The sequence below is a fragment of the Lepisma saccharinum genome, chromosome 25 (assembly GCF_977018435.1).
Source record: "Lepisma saccharinum chromosome 25, izLepSacc3.1, whole genome shotgun sequence".
NCBI classification, from domain to species: Eukaryota; Metazoa; Arthropoda; class Insecta; order Zygentoma; family Lepismatidae; genus Lepisma; species Lepisma saccharinum.
Genome location: NC_139253.1, coordinates 62,869,012 through 62,889,145, shown reverse-complemented (window position 1 = coordinate 62,889,145; position 20,134 = coordinate 62,869,012). Strand labels below are relative to the sequence as shown.

The following is a 20,134-nucleotide window of genomic DNA, read 5'->3' as shown; positions in this document are numbered from 1 at the left end:
GCCACTACAGAGCTCCGACCTGTTTACATTGAGTGTAAAATCACTTCTGTATCTTCCATAGTAACGGAGATATGCGAGTTTGAAATTTTATATCTTGTTTTTGTAAAACGTGATGGCTTAGGATGTATTATATTGTTTCAACAATCAAAGCGGTGATTTCAAATCTCCACGACGACGACTATATTCATGCCCAAATTGGTTGTTTACTTTATTGTTATAAGAATTTCCATGGTAACAAAGCCTGAATATTACACATGGTTTATTTTTTCCTGATGGCCAATAGAGATCATCGACCTGATTACATTGAGTGTAAAATGACTTCTGTATCTTCTGTAGTAACGGAGATATGCGAGTTTGAAATTTTATATAATATTTTTGTAAAACTTGATGCCTTAGGATGTATTACATTGTTTCAGCAATCAAAGTGTTTATTTCAAATCTCCACGACGACGACTACAATCGTGCACAAATTGATTGTTTACTTTATTGTTATGAGAGTTTCCATGGTAACTAAGCCTGAGTATTACATAGAATGGATTAATTTTTTTCGATGACCCAATAGAGAGCTTCGACCTGATGATATTGAGTGCAAAATCACTTGTGTATCTTCTATAGTAACGGAGATATGCGAGTTTGAAATTTTATATAAGGTTTTTGTAAAACGTGATGGCTTAGGATGTATTAGATTGTTTCAACAATCAAAGTGGTAATTTCAAATCTCCACGACGACGACTTCAATCATGCACAAATAGATTGTTTACTTTATTGTTATGAGTATTTCCATGGTAACAAAGCCTGAATATTACACATGAATTAGTTTTTTTCTGAAGAGCCACTAGAGAGCTTCGACCTGATTACATTGAGTGTAAAATCACTTCTGTATCTTCCATAGTAACGGAGATATGCGAGTTTGAAATTTTGTATCATGTTTTTGTAAAATGTGATGGCTTAGGATGTATTATATTGTTTCAACAATCAAAGTCGTTATTTCAAATCTCCACGACGACGACTACAATCATGCACAAATTGATTGTTTACTTTATTGTTATGAGAGTTTCCAATTTAACTAAGCATGAATATTAAACATGGATTAATTTTTTTTGATGACCCAATAGAGAGCTTCGACTTGATGATATTGAGTGCAAATTCACTTCTGTATCTTCTATAGTAACGGAGATATGCGAGTTTGAAATTTTGTATAAGGTTTTGGTAAAACGTGATGGCTTAGGATGTATATTATATTGTTTCAACAATCAAAGCGGTTATTTCAAATCTCCACGACGACGACTGTATTCATGCCAAAAATGGTTGTTTACTTTATTGTTATGAGAATTTCCATGGTAACAAAGCCTGAATATTACACATGGTTTATTTTTACTGATGGCCAATAGAGAGCTTCGACCTGATGATATTGAGTGCAAAATCACTTCTGTATCTTCTATAGTAACGGAGATATGCGAGTTTGAAATTTTATATAATGTTTTTGTAAAACGTGATGGTTAGTATGTTAGATTGTTTCAACAATCAAGGTGTTTATTTCAAATCTCCACGACGACGACTTCAATCATGCACAAATTGATTGTTTACTTTATTGTTATGAGAGTTTCCATGATAACTAAGCATGAATATTAAACATGGATTAATTTTTTTTGATGGCCCAATAGCGAGCTTCGACCTGATGATATTGAGTGCAAAATCACTTCTGTATCTTCTATAGTAACGGAGATATGCGAGTTTGAAATTTTATATAATGTTTTTGTAAAACGTGATGCCTTAGGATGAATTACATTGTTTCAACAATCAAAGTGGTTATTTCAAATCTCCACGACAACGACTACAATTATGCACAAATTGATTGTTTACCATATTGTTATGAAAGTTTCCATGGTAACTAAGCATGAATATTACACATGGATTATTTTTTTTCTGATGGGCAAATAGAGAGCTTCGATCTGATTTCATTGAGTGTAAAATCACTTCTGTATCTTCTATAATAACGGAGATATGCGAGGTTGAAATTTTATATAATGTTTTTCCTATGCTCTAACAAAACTTCTTGTAATTGCTTCCTCTCTTTTTTGGAAATATCTTTGCACTCATCAAACTTATTCTTTTTCTCTTCAACAGATGCAGTGTATTCATCATTTTCTTTATTCATTTCACTTTAAATTTCTTCGCATATATCATTTGGTACTGCCTTCATCTGTCCGTACATTAAATTGTGGTTGCCAATGCATTCTTTTCTCTCCATTTGGTTGTTTACAGTTTCCGTAGGAACATCTAGTCTTTCTTCTTCCAATGACTCTAGATTCAATTTTCTATCTTTTATATAAATATGACCATCATATTTTTCCAAAAATGGTATTCCTAATATCATATCACTTCTTAGACCTTTTACTACGAGGAATCTGACTGGAAAATTTAACCCTTGAAGGTTCATCATTACTCCGACGGTTCCTTGTATTTTATATTCTTCTTTCCCTGCTGCCTTGACCAATCTTATTTTATCCCTTTCTGATTCATCTAGAGGAGCTTGTGGATATTTTCCTTTTATCCTTTTCCAACAATCATAATTCATTACTTCTACCACACTACCACAATCTATTAGGCACTTTACTTCTAATTCTATAATTTTTGCCTTTACATAAAAAGTTCTCCCTGGCTTCAGGACATTGAAATTCGGCTCTTGCATTAAACATAATTCAAGACTTTCTCTTTCACTATGTTCATTTCTATTTACAATTTCTCCCTGCCTTACATTTCTCTCTGTTTTTGCTCTCACACCTGGGAGATGCTGCAAGAGCCTTACATGTTTGACCCTCTATTCTCTTCTGCATTTCTTGAATCTTCATCTGCTGCAATTCCCTCTTGGAATCTTCTTGCGTCATTACAATAATTTCTGGCTAATTCTATGGCTTCGTCTCTTTCTACATCCGAAAGTGCATTTCTTCTTTCCATTTCTTCATTGGGCACACTTACTCGGTATTCTCTTTCGTTCTGTTCATATATGTTCCTCCATCGCTGATTTCCTCCTCTTCCGTATCTTCGGAAATTATTTCGGCCTCTCAAGTTTCTCCAATTTCCTCGATATCTATCATCGTTTCTCTCTCTTTCTTCCACAGAGTCTATGTTTCTTTCATATCTTCCATTGTTTCTTCCTACATCTCTTCTTTCTGCACTTGGTCTCTGGTTTCTAACTTCTATTCTTCTTACATAAAATTCTTGTCTCCGGAACTTTGGTTTTGAGCGCCCTTGTTCTTCTGAATGTTGCCTCTTTCCTTAGAATCTTCCTTCCTTATGGTTCCAGGAATTCTGAGTTTTTCTTAGCACATCTTCGGTTCTTAGATATTCAATCAAATCATCAACTGCTTTTATCTTAACCGCTGCTATAGCTCTCTGTATTCTTAATGGCAATGTTTGGACAACTTGTTTAACCAGCTCCTCTTCACTGCATCCTTCCTTTAGGTTTTTGAAGCTTCTAAGAGTCTCCCATGTATGTTCTTCCAGGCTGTCGACTTTTGACCAATCTACATATCTTCTTTTTAATGCTTCTAGCTGCCTTTCCTTTATGTCTTCACTGCAGTAGTAATTCAGGAATTTTCGGCTGAACTCCTTAAAATTTCTGAATTTGTGCTGATTTAGTTGATGCCATCCTGCTGCCGACTGTTCAAAACATGTCTCTATGACGTTCAAAATCATTCCTTCGGGGATCCTCATAAGTCTGACATTTGTTGTTAGTTCCCTTAAAAACTTTCTGGGACATTTATCAGTTATATTCCCATTGAATTTTGGAAGATGCTGCAATTCTTGTGGCCTAGGTATCCTGGTCCTATAGTTCTCGTCTCTCGGGAATTCATTTTCCAATATATCTAAGAGCCTATCATTATTATTTCCATCTTTGCTATTCTTCCATTTCCTTTTATTGTGACCTCCCGCTTTTCTATATCTCTTGTGCTTCTCTTCTTCCTCCGTCGTCGATTCATCGCTTGAACTCTCTTCTCTCAGCTCTTTCTTAATCTTCGTTTCTTCACTTTCTCGAAACTTAGGATTTATGTTTCCTTCTTTGATGAATAGCTTTCCTAACTTTCTTTCCACTTCTTCTACTTTCTCTTCTGTCTTCTCTATCTTTGGCACTGCCCTATTTAATTTTCTGTCTAATTCCTTTCCTTTCTTATCTGCTGCATTAATTTTATTTTGATTTTCCGCAATGTCCTTCTCCATACTGCTAGTTTTTTCTTGTACTTCTTGCAGTTCCCGTGTACTTACTTCTCTCAGTTTTAGAACTTCCTTTTCCATTCTATTGCGTGTTTCCCACCTTCTATCTTCCATTAGGACCTTTGCTTCCTCTATCTTGCTTTCATTTTCATCTACTCTAGAAGATACTGCTTCTATTTGCGATTTATTTTCAACAATTTTTCTTTCCATTCTGTTGGTTCTGTATATATTCTCCTCTCTAAGTTTTGAAACTTCTTCCTCGATCGTCCTATTTATATCCACGCTTTTGTTTTCAATTAGCAGTGTTGTTTCTTCTATCTTCTTTTCCAATGATCTTCTATTTTCTTCACATGTCTCGGTTATTATCTTGTACATTTTCTTGCTTTCATTTCTTACTGCTTCTAATTTTCTACTATTTTCATCAAGCATTTCTTTCACTTCCTTGTTATTTTCTTCTAACATTTCTTCTACTGTTCTATTACTCTCATCAATCTTCTCCTTCAATTCTCTGTTATTTTCATTTATCTGCATTGACAGCTTTTGGAACATTTCCATCAAGTTTATTTCTTCTGTCTTCTTCTGCTTTTCTTTTAGCTTTTCCTTCTTGCATTCCTTACATGTATAATCTTCTTCCCTTTTCCTTATTGATATGTATTTCTCCTTTCTTATTCCTTCGCACGTCCAATGTTTCATTTCCATGCATGTGACACAGAAAATAATTTCTTCCTTGTTTCCTTCCTCTCCGCAGCAAATGAAAGTTTCCCTTTTTCCTCCGTCTTCCTTCATTGTAGCTTCTCCATTCTCATTTCCATCTTGTCCTTTTCCTCCATTTTCAATTATTCTTTCTCTCTTCGCTGTCTGGTTCCTAATTCACTAGCCCCAAAAGTTGGTCGCCATTTATTTATGCTACCTTCATTTGGTGCAAAGGTACATAAACCTTAATCTTAAAACTCAGCTAGCTTATGTACAGGGTAGGGTTCTTTGTAGACAACGAAACCAGACAGGATGCCTTCCAATGGAGACGCTTAAACGAATATATTATTTAAACACAGGATACATGGATACATTATAAGCTACATTCTTCTATAATTTTCTCGTTTACAGTCAATTTTCATCTCAATATTCTTTTTATTATTTATTTTCTCTATTTGGATATTCTTGTATTTGTACTTCCTTCGGAATGGGCAGATCTGGATCGGGACTTCCTTCTCAATGGACGGTCTGGATCGGAACTTCCTTCTCAATGGATGGTCTGGATCTGGACTTCCTTCTCAATATGGAGGATCTGGACTTCCCTCTTAATGAACGTTCTGGATCTGGACTTCCTTCTTGTCTTCTTTGTGAACTTCCCTCTGGATTTCAATTTATTTAGGTTTTGACTATTTAACGAATTCCTCTATCCTTTTCCAACTTTTTCCTTTAAGCTTTGGGAATAATACTAATATCCTCCCTTGGGGCTGCAATTGGAACGCGCCACCACTAACTAGGTACAACAGAGTGTATACTTGGTGCAAACGATTGACACGCGCATCCAAGTAGGTGCTACGGTTAAACCGCGCAACCAAAAAGTCATGTGGGGCGTCGATCAGAACGCGCTCGCCACTGATGTAAACAAAATTTCCCCTATGGGAATGGTAAATCAATCAAACAGATGCAATATCTGTTCAAAGACACAAACTTGTATCAGTGCTTTGACTTCCTTAATTTTCATATTAACTTACATGTGATCACTGATTTGATTTATAAAATATATATATTAATTTACTTCTTTCATATTTATTCTTTGTCTTCTTATAATATATTCTATTGTTTTTCATCTTCCCAATTTGCTTTGTTCTTATTTATAAAATTATTCACATATATTATGCCAATTCTTAACCTTGCACGCCTTGTGCTGCCATCTCTATTCATCTTTGGCAAACTATTCACATTCACATTACTTGGTCCTATTGGGTACGTAACAAGTTTCCATTGTTTGCTGCTTGCAGGTCTTGCTAGAATTTCTTAGGTGGATGGCAGTCTTTGTGTGCTGAACTACTTGATATTTTTTGTCACATGGTATCCGAAACAATAGAAAATATTTTAATACCTTCTAGATTCACAGTGTTGCTGTCCACTAAAAACAAAGAGACCAAGTTGAGTATAAAAAATAAAAATATATTATACTTACTTCCTTACAGCATACTAACTAACTAACTAACTAACTCCCTAGCCTTCTTAAACCCGAAGGTTCATGTCTCTAGCAACAGGCAACAGGCAAGTTCTATATACTCTTTTCCATCTCTACCGATTTCCCTTATGTCCATCTCAAGGTTGTTCCTCCATCTTCGTCTTGGCCTTCCTACAGGTCTCTTACCATCAGGTTTCCCAACAATAATCTTGTAAACTCCTCTTTCCCCTCCCATTCGTGCCACATGGCCTGCCCACCTAAGTCTTCTTGATTTAATTTTTTAAATTATGTAGTTCTAAATTATGTAACGTTCTCCACTCACCTGTTTCCTCAATCCTTTTAGGTCCAAAGATTTTCCTAAGGATCTTATTTTCAAATACTCTCAATTTATGTTCCTCTTTCAATGTAAGGGACCAAGTTTCACATCCATATAATACTACAGGCAAAATTACTGTATTGTATATTTTAACTTTTAGTTTCTTAGATATTAAACGAGAAGACAAAAGTTTATGAAGAGAGAAGTAATATGCATTTCCTGAATTAAGCCTAACAAGCTTCTTAGGTATTCCAAACTCAACTAATATATTATATAATGTATCTCTTTTGACCGAATCATTTGCTTTTTTCAAATCAATGAATAGCTGATGGATATTTTGATTCTATTCCCACTTTTTTCAAGTGTCTGTCTGATGTGAAAAATTTGTTCTGTAGTTGATCTGTTGAGTTTAAATTAACATTGATAATCACCTATAATTTCATAAGCATATGGGGTTAGTCTTGTTAAAAGAATGTTAGACAATATTTTGTATGTTGTTGAGAGTAGAGAAATTCCACGGTAATTATTGCAGTTCATTTTATCACCTTTTTAAACACAAGAACAATTATGGATTCTTTCCACTGTTGAGGGTTTTCTTTTTTATTCCATATTAAACAAATTAATTTATGAATTTGACATATTAATGAATTTCCACCATATTTAATTAACTCAGCTGGTATTAAATCAATGCCAGGCGCTTTGTTATTCTCTAGCCTTTTAATGGCATCTTTAACTTCAATCAAGTTAGGTTCTGGAACTAAAGGTTCTGCTGTGTGGACTTCATTTTCTTCTGATTTATCTCCTACATGGACATTTAAAAGGTCATTAAAGTAGTTCTTCCATCTATTTAGAATATCGCTTGGGTCAGCTAGAAAATCACCGTCTTTATCTTTTATCAAGTTTACTTTAGGTTGCCACCCTATTCTAAACTCATTTACACCTTTATACAGGGTGGTGCAAAATTCCGTTTACAACGCTTGGGAGGTGATTCGACAAGTAAAAATAAGGAAAAAATGCCATGTGAAAAAATGTCGAAATCGGCACCGTTTTCGAGTGACAGGCGTGCGAAAATCGCCTCACACAATGTTTAAAGCACAATAACTCAAGAAGGAAGAAATATAGCAATGTCGGATTAAAATAATACAAAGAAAGTCGTACCTGACGAATACAATGGTGCAGCAATTGAGGTCCAGTGTAAATTGCGCAAGGGGACTCACAAAGAAAGTGGGGAATCCCCTGATGGAAAATACAGGAAATTTACTACTATTTTCTACATAATGGTGAGATCGGAATGTAGCCAGTAAAAAATGACGACGTATGTCCACATGTCCCACTACTGCTGGGACACCGTCCCACACTCGGGAAATAGGAAATTCACCCGAAAATAACGCTATGTCGTCAGATTACGCTGAGGTTGATACAGAAAGCCCCACTATAGGCGCTGGGAGTGTAGGTCACCTGTTACGTATTAGCATTGGTGGATACTACGTAGAGAGTGTAGTCGACCGTTGTTCTTCCTGCATGTTCTGCGTGTCGCAGCGTGGAGTTTAGTCTGGCGTGTGTGTGTGGTTGTATTGCTCCAAGGAATATTGTACGTAGAGTACGTATTTCAGTGTTCTTTCTCGGTTTGCAACAACTGCGTGGACACCTGTGTAACATTACGTGGGTGCTAATCACGGTAGTTGTGATCCGTCACTCGGAGGGAAAGTGCCCCCCGTTGTTGGTCGGTTCTCGAACAGGACAATGGCGGAGTACTCTACCCACGAGCTTGCTGATATGCATCTCGTTTATGGAGATGCAAACCGAAACAACCGTGAAGCACGGCGTTCGTTTCACGAACGTTTTGCCAATAGGCGGTTGGCAGCACATGCACTCTTTCAAAGACCTGATGATCGACTGCGTGAAACTGCATCTCTACTATCCCGTAGGTGGGATTGTGGAAGACCCCGTACTCTGCAATTTGAAGAGGACGTTTTGGACGCGATGAGACCTTCCTGGCACCGGCACACGTGTCATTGCTCGTACGCGACAAACCCACCATAGCAATGTGTTCTGCGATCTTCAGGAGAAGGGATTGCACCCATACAAATTGCATAAGGTGCACTACATACTGCCCACGGACTTTCCCCTACGCATGAATTTCTGCCAATAGTACGTGCAACTAACTCTTGCCATTCCAGATTTCCCAACAAGAGTTTTGTGGACCGATGAGGCAATGTTCACCATGGACGACATGTTCAATAGCCACAACAGCCACGTCTGGAATATGGACAATCCGCATGCAATCATTGTGCTCCATCATCAACATAGGTTCGCAGTGAATGTGTGGTGTGGCGTAGTAGGTGACCACATGATATACCCGTAAATTTTGCCCTCTACTTTGTGTGGTGGGAATTATCGGGTGTTTCTACATGACGTATTACCTCAACTTTTGGAAAACGTGTCACTGGCAGGTACACAAGGTATCTGGTTTCAACACGACGGCGCCCCCACGCACTTTGACCGGGGAACCAGGGCCTTACTCAACGCTTTTTCGGCTATCGTTGGATTGGCAGGGGTAGACCTTTACCGTGGCCACCTCGCTCCCCCGACCTCATTCCACTGGATTTCTGTGTGGGAGGAGAAATGAAAAGGCTTGTGCATGAAACCCCTGAGGAAAGTGCCGAAGACCTCGTTGCTAATGTTAGTGCCGCTGCTGGGACATTTTGTGACATGCCAGAGGTATTTGCGCGTACCAGACAATCAATGCTTCGCCGATGCCATCTTTGTCTTAAAGTCAATGGCGGACATTTTCAACAACGTCTCTGAGTATGCCAGTGTTTGTGAGCCCCTATCAGCACCGCATAGTGTCCTTTAGTGAAAGGTGCGAGTGAAGATGCTGGAGATCGCTGTAGTACATACCGTCGATCTGCATGTGCGGATGTTGTGCGCTTCTCAGGATAATCCCTTCAAGATGTGCTGTGCCTGGAAATTTTACATGCAATTGTGTGCGTTTTCTCGCCATTCTCCGTCTTCATTCTTTCGAGGATTACCCACTTTCTTTGGGGAGCTCTCTTGTAGTATGTACAGCCTGACGACATGTGGTCATTGTTTAACTTTTGTTTTTCGTACTGCAAAGTAGTGTGTCAACATTAGGGAATTGAATACTTTTTTCTTGGTTTTCCCATATTTTTCCATTTGGGATGGTGTCCCAGCAGCAGTGGGACATTCGACAAATTGGTTTCTTTTCTTCTTCGTACCGCAATGTGAACAATGTGCAACAGGAGATTTGCAGTTATTTTCCTATTTCCCGAGTGTGGGTGTCCCAGCAGTAGTGGGACATGCGGACATACGTCGTCATTTTTTACTGGCTACATTCCGATCTCACCATTATGTAGAAAATAGTAGTAAATTTCCTGTATTTTCCATCAGGGGATTCCCCACTTTCTTTGTGAGTCCCCTTGCGCAATTTACACTGGGCCTCAATTGCTGCACCATTGTATTCGCCAGGTACGATTTTCTTTGTATTATTTTAATCCGACATTGCTATATTTCTTCCTTCTTGAGTTATTGTGCTTTAAACATGGTGTGAGGCGATTTTCGCACGCCTGTCACTCGAAAACGGTGCCGATTTCGACATTTTTTCACATGGCATTTTTTCCTTATTTTTACTTGTCGAATCACCTCCCAAGCGTTGTAAACGGAATTTTACACCACCCTGTATAAATCTCTGATATTTTTATTTTTGCTGTTTGTTTCAATTTTGTTAATTTTGCTTTTCAAGTAATCTCTGTTTTTACTTCTAAACGTGCAGTTAACTTCTCGCTTTATTCTATTATAATTGTTTAGATTTGTATCATCAGAGTTATTTAACCACCTAAGTCTAGCCTGATTTCTTATTTCTATTAGATTATGACATTCATTATCAAACCATGACTTACATTGGCACAGTCAGCACCTCTATGTGTACGAACGTCAATTATACTAGTATGCCTTCTCTTATCAATGAGAATATGATCTATCTGATTATGAGTTTTACCATCTGGAGAAGACCAGGTATATTTATGGATATCTTTATGTTTAAAAGTGGTACTTTTCACAATTAAATTATTTGAGGTTGCAAAAGTAATCAATCTTATACCATTATCATTACTTAATTAATGAAGACTTTCTTTACCAATCGTGGGTTTAAATGTCTCTTCTTTGCCAATCTATGCATTACAGTCACCTAACAGAATTTTCGTATCATACTGAGAAAATTTATCAAAGACCTGTTCTAACTCTGTATAAAAATCATCTTTAGTATTATCATCTTTATCTTCCGTTGGTGCATGTATGTTTATTAAAATAATTTTACTCACCTACCCTGTAAAACTGCATATGATATCCTATCATTAATAAATTCTACTGTTTTAAGAGCCGAGATAATTCTATTATATATGAAAAATCCTGTTCCAAAATTATGATTTTCAGTACCACCATAGAAAAAAGAATAATTTTTAGTTTTACAATTCCCTTCTCCTGGCCACCTAACTTCCTGGACATCTTCTACATCTAATTTATACCTAACTATCTCATTAACTGTACACTGAAATGCCCCAGGCCGGTAAAGGCTCAGAACATTCCAGGTGCCTAATTTAATATCCTTATTCCTAATGTAGATCTTATCCTTAGTCCAGGGACCTCCCAAAGTAGTCCCCACCCGAACGGGGGACTATTTTACCGCCGGAATATTTTACCTTGGGAATATCCATGGCCTTATATTGCTGTTTCTTGACACGTCTTTTTACAGTGCAGAGTTGTCAGCTCTACACTTAACCCCCAATATGAATGGAGGAACTACTACACAAGACAAACACAAACACATTAGACAGCACAATTACTACACAAGACGAACACAAACACATTTGACAGCACAACTACTACACAAGACACACACAAACACATCACAGCTATAACACAATATAAACACAAACACACCACAACTACTACACAATATAAACATAAACAAACTACACACCACAACTACTACACAAGACAAACACAAACAAATTAGACAGCACAACTACTACGCAAGACAAAACAAACATACTAGACAGCACAACTACAACACAAGACACATACATACATATCACCGACATTACACAACACAAACAGAAATACATTAGACAGCATAACTACTACATAAGATAAACACAAACACACTAGACAGCACAACTACTACACAAGACAATCCGAACCACACTAGACAGCTCACCTACTACACAAGACAAACCCACTTACAAGCACACCAGAACTACTACACAAGACAAACACGAACACTACACAGCACAACTACTGCACAAGACACACAAACACATAACAACCACTACACAAGAAAAAAAACACAACTACTACTACACAAGATTATGAATGGATGGAAGTAATCATCTTTTTCATAAGTAATTTTTGTGATTTCAACAGGTCTGCCTTGCCATTGTCACCAAGTTATTTTACGAAGTGCACTACATTTAGCAGAACAAAAATCGTTATTAGGATGCTTGTCAACGTTTCCAACCGCAATAAATTTACGAAATTTACATTTACAGCATACTCTGCAGAAAATTGCTCTCCTGTCCATTTGTAAAGTAGGCTCTCCTATAATCCACTGTTTCAGTAAAACAATCTTCCACGGTTTTTCCTTCGGCATCTTCACACAATGCAAACTACACTAATTGAACAGAGTACAAACTGTTTGTGAGCAAAAATCTCCGTTGCCTTATATAGGCCAAGGAAGAAGGCCGGGGGAGGGAATGCACGTGTTCTCTGTGTCATTGCCAGGTATATGCGAGGGAGGTGGGACCGTCTGCCCTGCAGAGCATAAACAGAGTTTTTCGAACACCTGTGCTTGAAAATTTTACGCTCAGAAACACTCCACAGACGAAACATTAACCAAGTAAACAAATATATTTAAAAAAAAAACTATCAGTTAATGATTTTTTCACGTAATATGCATTTATATGCACTTTAAAAAAAACCTACTTCGGTTCACAATACTCTGAAACAACTTTAGAACCCGGTTGCATATTAATTAGAGGACCGGAATAAAATATGCAAAATCCGCACTCTAGTTATCACCTTTCAAATGATTTACCATGGGTAACAGTCCCATCACTGTCCTGTGCTTGAAGGCGTCTGTGAATTTCACTCGCTTTTACACTATGGAGAAAGAATTTCATCATAATATGTTGTTTCATGTTTCTGCTCACAGGCCAATCTGCTATATTATTTTACAAGTGCTCCATAGAGTAACAGCAGCGAATTGTCTCTTACAGGTGGTCTCTATGAGTCTGGTTGTGTTATGTTATTGTGGAAAATCTAAAGTTGTGGCTTGACGTGAACGACTCTCATGGATAAGTGATGAAAACAACGTTTGTTATATTGCAGGTGTTGACTGATGAAAGAGGGAATGAAAACCCAGGTTAATGTGGACTAAGGTGCCTCTCAGTCCTTGGAAGACAATGCTGAGTTTAGTATTGAAAACTGTAACTTAATGGAGGTATTTGATTTTCCAAATCCTGGCTGAAAGTGTGAGATAAGAATAGGAGGCAGATCACACATTGTAATTTGCATCTTGGGGAAGTGTGTATCATGCCATTATGGAGATTCTTCTTTGTAGCTAATCAGTGGTGATTGATTTATTCATTCTTGGTTTTGGACCTTTAACCAGTGTTATTTTTTAAAAAAATGGTGTGAAGACGGAGGCAGATTCAGCCTCCGAAACGTTGGTATTTTTTTCAAAAATAACAGTGGTTAAAAGTCCAAAACCAAGAATGCATTAAGAAGATATTTGGTGATGATGAAATCTCTTCCTCTTCTTGAGGCACTACAACTTCATGCATTGAAAGTTTTGGCCTTCTCAACAATATTTCTCCACTTTTTCCTATCCTGGATGCTCTTTGTCCAGTTCATTACTTTCATGTCTTTCAAATCTTTGATTATTTCATTTTCCCATCGTTTCTTTGGCCTGCCTAAGGCTCATGTTCGAGTGGTCTCCATTTATATATTTATTTTACTCATCTTTCATCTGACATTCTATTTAAGTGTCTAAACCATCTAAACTTTGTGATTTTATGAAATTTAAGATGTTTTCATTCCTTATTAATTTGTTGAGATAAGATAAGATATGTTAAGATAAGATGTATTTCATCCATGAATAACTTATTTGCATATAGAGGCAGTGATATCGGAGATGTCAGTTTGTTTACATTATCATAAACAATGCAGTGTAATAAAACAATGACATACAATTTATGGTTACAGTAAAATATAGTAACATTAAAATACAATAAAACAATGTCAATACAATACATGGTAACGGTGGAATATAATAAAATATCATTGAGTACAACATAATGTAATAAAACTCTGCAATAAAAATGTTACCTTTCACCAGTAACCCCACCATGTTTGGTGTCACTGATATACATTGACATGTCTCAATATCAGTATAGCATAATGTGTTTTATGTTTTACGCTCAATACCTACCTTGTTTTTAATAAGATCTGAATTAGTGAAAGTTGTGAAGAAAAAATACATACATACATACATATATTATTGCAGGCTTAGATATTCATCAATTGAGTAAAAGCAGTGTTCCAGTTCTTTCTTAAAAGCTTTGCAGTTTTCAATGTGTTTTATGAATTTGGAAGGTTTATATTCAAGAGAGTCTTTGAGTACTTAGGTCCTCTTTCATATAGAACTGTATTGTGTACATGCATGCACGCCGACTACGTGGGTGCTCCGGGGCTCGAGCACCCACAAGATTTTTAGTATGATAAAAACAAAATAAAATAAATATTTCTCACTTGCCATTATCAAAAAAATAATAAGCAATTAAAACATTGAGATGGAAGTTAAAATTTCTAACCTCTAAAACATAATTGTTTCAAATGTGTTTGTGCAAAGGCAACCAAGTAATACATTCCCCCTTTCCTTGCCTGTCTCTGGCCAAGTCAAAGACAGTCCCCACAATAACAATGGAAGTATATTGCATTGTGAATAGAATCCCGTCTTTTCGGCTTGCTTTGATGTTTCCTTACAAGTGACAGTGACACACTACAATACGCCAACTCCATTCGCCAACAATTGTATTAAAGTAACTACTTGCCGATATTGAGCACTAATAAAGAATAAACAGAAACACAAGGAAGCCATTTGTGACCGACTACCTAAATAGTTGATTTTTTCTTCTTTTGTTTGTTTCAATCAGATAAGAGCGGCGTGGTTTACGATTTCAGTGAAGTTGTTTTCATGTAATCTGGATTGTTATCATTTTGTTTGTTCTCCAAGAGACAATGGCTTGGAAGGACGCGGGAGCTTAGATTGGAGACTGGGAAGTTCTTATTTTCAGAAAAAGGGGTGTTACCATATTAATAGTTATTACAAAGAAGAGGGTCTACTGACATGATGCGTGGAGCAAAAGCTCTTCGCCGGGCAAAAATTTTCTCAACTTTCAAATGGGGCACGGGACACGTGTGGAAAGCTGAAACACAATATTGAGTATTGCTTCTTTACATACTTTTGAATTCGAACAGTAGGTTTGCTAGTCGCTATGGATAAATTCGTCATACGTTTGTCGTCGTCATCACAGGTGGATATTACTGACATTGAACATAGTGAAAAGTATGTTCAGTCAAAAAATAAGGAACCTGAGAATGTGTCCTCTGCCAGTTCCTGTAGTACATTAGCAACAAGTGTCAAGAAATCGTCAGGCAGGTCATACCATGAAGGATGGAAAAATACATTTCCTTGGATTTATTACGACAAAGAATTGGACAAAGTGTTCTGTAGTGTGTGTAAAAATGTTTTTGCTTCAAGTATAGTGCTTCCGTCGCCAACTGCTACTTCTGCAGACAGGGATTCGTGTAATGCATTTGTTCGAAATGGATTTTCCCAGCGGCAAAAGGCAATTGAACATTTCAGGGTTCATGAAAAATGTACACTTCATCATTCGTCCGTGACTGCTCTGGCAACTACGAAACAAGGAACCAATATGTCGTCTCTTATCTCAACACATAAATGAGAAGATATGAAAAATGCAAGCAAGGTGATTTTAAACATAATAACGTCCCTCCAATTTTTAAGTCAGCAAGGAATAGCAATTCGGGGTCACACCGATGAAGCATCAAATATTCATCATTGCTGCTGCTTAGAGCAGAAGATGCTCCTGAGTTGAAATCTTGGCTGCAGCGAACTACATATAAGTGGGTTTCCCACGATATATTAAATGATATTGTCTCTTTATTATCCAGCGATGTACAGCAAAATATTGTGAAATCTATTAAAGCGGCAAAATATTTTTCTCTCATTGTAGATGAGACTTCCGACATATCAGTGAAGGAACAAATATCCATATGCTTCAGATTTGTCGATGAAAATCTGCAAGTTGAAGAAGTGTTTTCTACGAAGTAGCTTCAACAAGTTCTAGGTCATTGTTTGACGTCGTCCAGGATGTTATAAGACGATTATCTCTCGACATAAAATACTGTCGTGGTCAATGTTATGATGGCGCGAGTAATGTCAGTGGATATTTAAGAGGATACAAAGTGGGATTACTCAGTTGGAGCCGAGAGCTATATTTGTTCATTGTTCGGCACATAATTTGAATTTGGTAGTGCAAGATGCAATGCAAGGTATCAGTTATGCGAGAGACTTTCTAGTGATTCCTCGTAAAGTATTATTATTTGTAAGACATTCGCCAAAGAGCCTGGCAGGGTTTCAATCGCTACAAGAAAACAACGAAGATGGTGTTGTAAAAAACATTCGCAGACTGACTTTGCGACCATTCTGTCCCACAAGGTGGTGTGTGAGGGTAAAATCACTACAATCATTGGAAAGTAATTATGACGTTCTCTTGAAATTTTTGGAAGATCTATCAGAAGAAAAAAGTGAAGTCGGTGGGAAGGCTAGTGGATATTTTTCAAACCTACATCAATTCAGATTTCTTATTTTCCTGAAAATGTTAATTTCAGTTTTCGGCAGGATTGAATAACTTCATTCTTCTTTTCAGAAGAAATTATTGTCATACCGAGAAATAAAAACTTTGGTGGAAACTTTGGCTGCAAGTTTAGCTTCACAAAGGGATGCATGTTTCTCCATGCACCTAATCAGCTACTGTCGTGGTCGATCATGGCGGCCATATTGTCGAAACTAGCAAGTGCCACCCCACACTTTCATTAAGTTACTTGTTTACGTATTTTTTAAGGAGATTGAGGATTTGAGAATATTTTCCAGTGTTCTGTATGTATTCTTGTTTAGTTACAGCATGATTTTAGAACAATAATTAACTTTTTTTACCACTTAAAGTTATTCCAAAAGCAGAAGGCGGTCTCCACTCTGCTTCTTCTTCTTCTTTTTCTTTGTATTCTCCAATTTCTATCAGGTCCATTCAGACAACCATAAATTTTTCTTAAGATTAATCTTTCAAATTAAGAATTTATGCTTACAGGAGCCTTTGAGCATCCAAGTTTCACATGCATATGATATTACGGGTCTTATTGTGCTATGATAAAGTATCAGTTTAGAAGATTTTGATATTAGTTTGCTCTTAAATACAGCTAATTTGGCGAAATATGCTATATTACCCACAAAAACAGTGTATCTTGTTATTGTAAAATTTTAGAGCATTACAGTGGTTTAGGTATAGTCTTTTTGGTATGATGGACTGGCAGCTGTCGAAGTGCAGGTACTGAAGATGATTGGTAAGGTTAATATGAATTAATTTCTTTAAGGACACCATCCTTTATGTTCATGCTTGTTTGAGATGAACATTCATGAAAAGCCTTTCATTTGAAATGTACAATGCAAAACGTGTTACGTTCGTTCAGGAAAGGTGGCAAGGGTTCTCTCCATGCAATCAGAGGAAGACATATAATGTTAATGATGCAGAGAATGATTAGCAGTTGTAATGTTTGAGTAGATGATGCACTCTTTTAATTACCATTACTGTTCTTTGAATGGTATTGCAGTGTTGGTCTTGAAACCACAGATTGTTAGATGTGTAAAACTATAGTTGGATATTGAAATAAGTTCTGGGTTTTGGGGGCTCTTGTTCTTGATTCAATGAATAATTCTAAACTCTGCATCTGCTCTCAATACAAAGTAATAGCCCATCTCCAGAGCAGAGTGGTTAGTCTAGCATGCCACAAAGTCTGGTTACAGAATTGACATTTCCATTGCATTTTCTTTCCTTATTTATTTTATAAATTCAAAATTCATTTTGTTGTTGTTGTTGTCGTTTAACATGCAACGTCCACCCCGGTTGTACACCAGTCATCACAAAGTTAGTTCGCTGCTACTTTAGTCGGGAACATGAGAATCTGCAAATCATCAGGGCTTGCTGGGTAGAAAAGAAACACAACACTGTTTTCAAAGTTCAAACGCAGTTTTATAATCGCGTATATTTCATAATCACTTACCAGTAAAACACTAGAACATTCAATACTAACGTTGGTCAATTCCCTCACATATAGCGAAAGTCAAAGAACATAATTAATTGCTTACTTTCAACTTGTCGGCAAGGAGAAAACTCGAAAACCTAAAAATCTATACTTCAATTCTCTCCGTTTCCAAGTTCTTATTATTTTTCACCTTCACCTGTTTTTCAAACTCAGTCTGTCGTCAGGTGGGGAACATTTAGGTGCGTTCACTTCCTTGGCTGAGATTAGAAAGTGACGTCAACACGAACAGATTTTGACGTATTTATAAACATATATAAAAGTTCCAACTACAACTGTATCAGTCTAACTATAATTATCTGTGACAACTTGAACATTATTTGAAGTAACAAACATTTTAAAAATCTTAACTTCTTACAAATATAAAATCTTAAACTCTCAGGTTCGTTACAATTGCCCCTCGTCCGGGGAAAATTTTTGAAGAAATTGTCATTTACAAGTTCTGAAAAAAATTTGAGTATACTGTGAAACTTTAAATATAGAAATTATCTTGACACTAAGTCAACTTCACCAACCAATGAACAATTAAAGATCCTAAGATTGTCAAAATTTACTTGATCGATCGGGGTTTTGTACTTGGGATGTAACAGTAGGGTAGTATTGCTTCCAATATCTGTTGCAATGTAGGGACCAATATATACCTCAAACAACTTAGCGATGGTTTTATTTTTCCTAGAGCTTAGTTTGTGATTTCTTACGAGCATCAAATCTCCTTCCTTTGGCTGAAGAGCATTGCACTTGACTTTGAAATTTCTCCTACCCTTTTCTTCGCCATGAACATCTTTCTATCCCAGTTAGTTAAATGAGGATCATCGTCGTTATCAGGCCAATAAAAGTGGTCCAATATTCCATTGGGCACAGGGCGATTGAAAAATAGTTCTGAAGGAGCATACCCAGTAGTGTCCGAAACAGAATTGTTCAGTAACCAGGCAATTTCTGATAAATATTTCGACCAACTTTGATGTTCGTGATGACAAAATAACCTGAGCAGTCGAACAATCTCCTGATTCATACGTTCTATAGTATTACTACTAGGGTGATAGGCCGTAGTGAATAAATACGTAACACCCTTTTTGTCCAAATTTTCTTTCCACAGTGCAGAAGTGAATTGTGTACCTCGATCCGATAAGATTGCCTTAACTTTAAGAAAATGGGTGAAGTACCCTTTCTCCATCACAGTGATTATTTCTTTGGCGGTGCCACGCCTCAGTGGGTAAACGGAGACGAACTTTGTTCCTAAATCTACCAAGGATAGAATGTATTGGAATCCTTGGGACATGGGCAATTTACCGATCAGGTCTATTGATAGTAGTTCGTGAGGACTCTTTTGATTAATATGTAACTTGTCTGTGATGATTCCTAACTTGTCCATTTTAGTCTTGGCACATACGAGGCAATCCCTAGTGTGCTTAACAACATCCTGTTTCATCTTTGGCCAAAAGTATCTACTTTTTATTCTTTTTACGGTTTTTGCTACCCCGAAATGTCCTAGTTCGTCGTGATTTTCCCGAAACTTTTTCTTTGAACTTTATAGGGACACACAATTTCCAAGTAAATTCTTCACCAGAGGTTTTTCGGAATAAGAGACTTCCATAAATCTGATACACGTTTTTCACCTTACTTTCAGTCGGAGAGTCTTTAGTCTCTGGCTGATTCAAAAGCTTTATTATGCTTTGGCAAAAGCCATCATCTTCTTGTGCTTCAGCCCAATTTGTTATGTCCTCCATTTCTCCTCTTTCTTACCATATATAACTTACATGGAAATAGTTAGCTTCTTCCTTCCCTTTGTCTTCATCGATGGGATAGCGACTCAGAATATCCGGTACCACGTTATCCTTTCCTTGGATGTATTTAATTTCAAAAGAGTAAGACTGCAATTTTAGAGACCATCTTGTAAGCCTGGAATTCCAATTTTTAGAATTTTGAAGCCACATTAATCCACGATGATCTGTGCA

At 36.9% G+C, this 20,134-nt stretch overlaps 1 protein-coding gene across 1 annotated transcript; it reads right to left on the bottom strand.

The window, feature by feature from the left end:
* Positions 1–2,164: 2,164 nt before the first annotated feature.
* Positions 2,165–19,906, bottom strand: LOC145978806 (retroviral-like aspartic protease 1). Its single transcript, XM_083111625.1, has 2 exons — positions 19,801–19,906; positions 2,165–2,685 (listed from the first exon to the last, which is right to left on the bottom strand). Exons 1-2 carry the CDS (start codon positions 19,904–19,906, stop codon positions 2,165–2,167), a joined length of 627 nt encoding a protein of 208 aa, XP_082967751.1.
* Between the last annotated feature and the right edge of the window lie 228 nt (positions 19,907–20,134).

Coding starts and splice junctions, on each gene's coding strand:
- LOC145978806 (XM_083111625.1), bottom strand. CDS start 19,906: ATGGAGGACATAACAAATTGGGCTGAAGCACAAGAAGATGATGGCTTT. Junction 2,686..19,800: donor TAAAGACTCTCCGACTGAAA/GTAAGGTGAAAA, acceptor GTTTAATGCAAG/AGCCGAATTTCAATGTCCTG.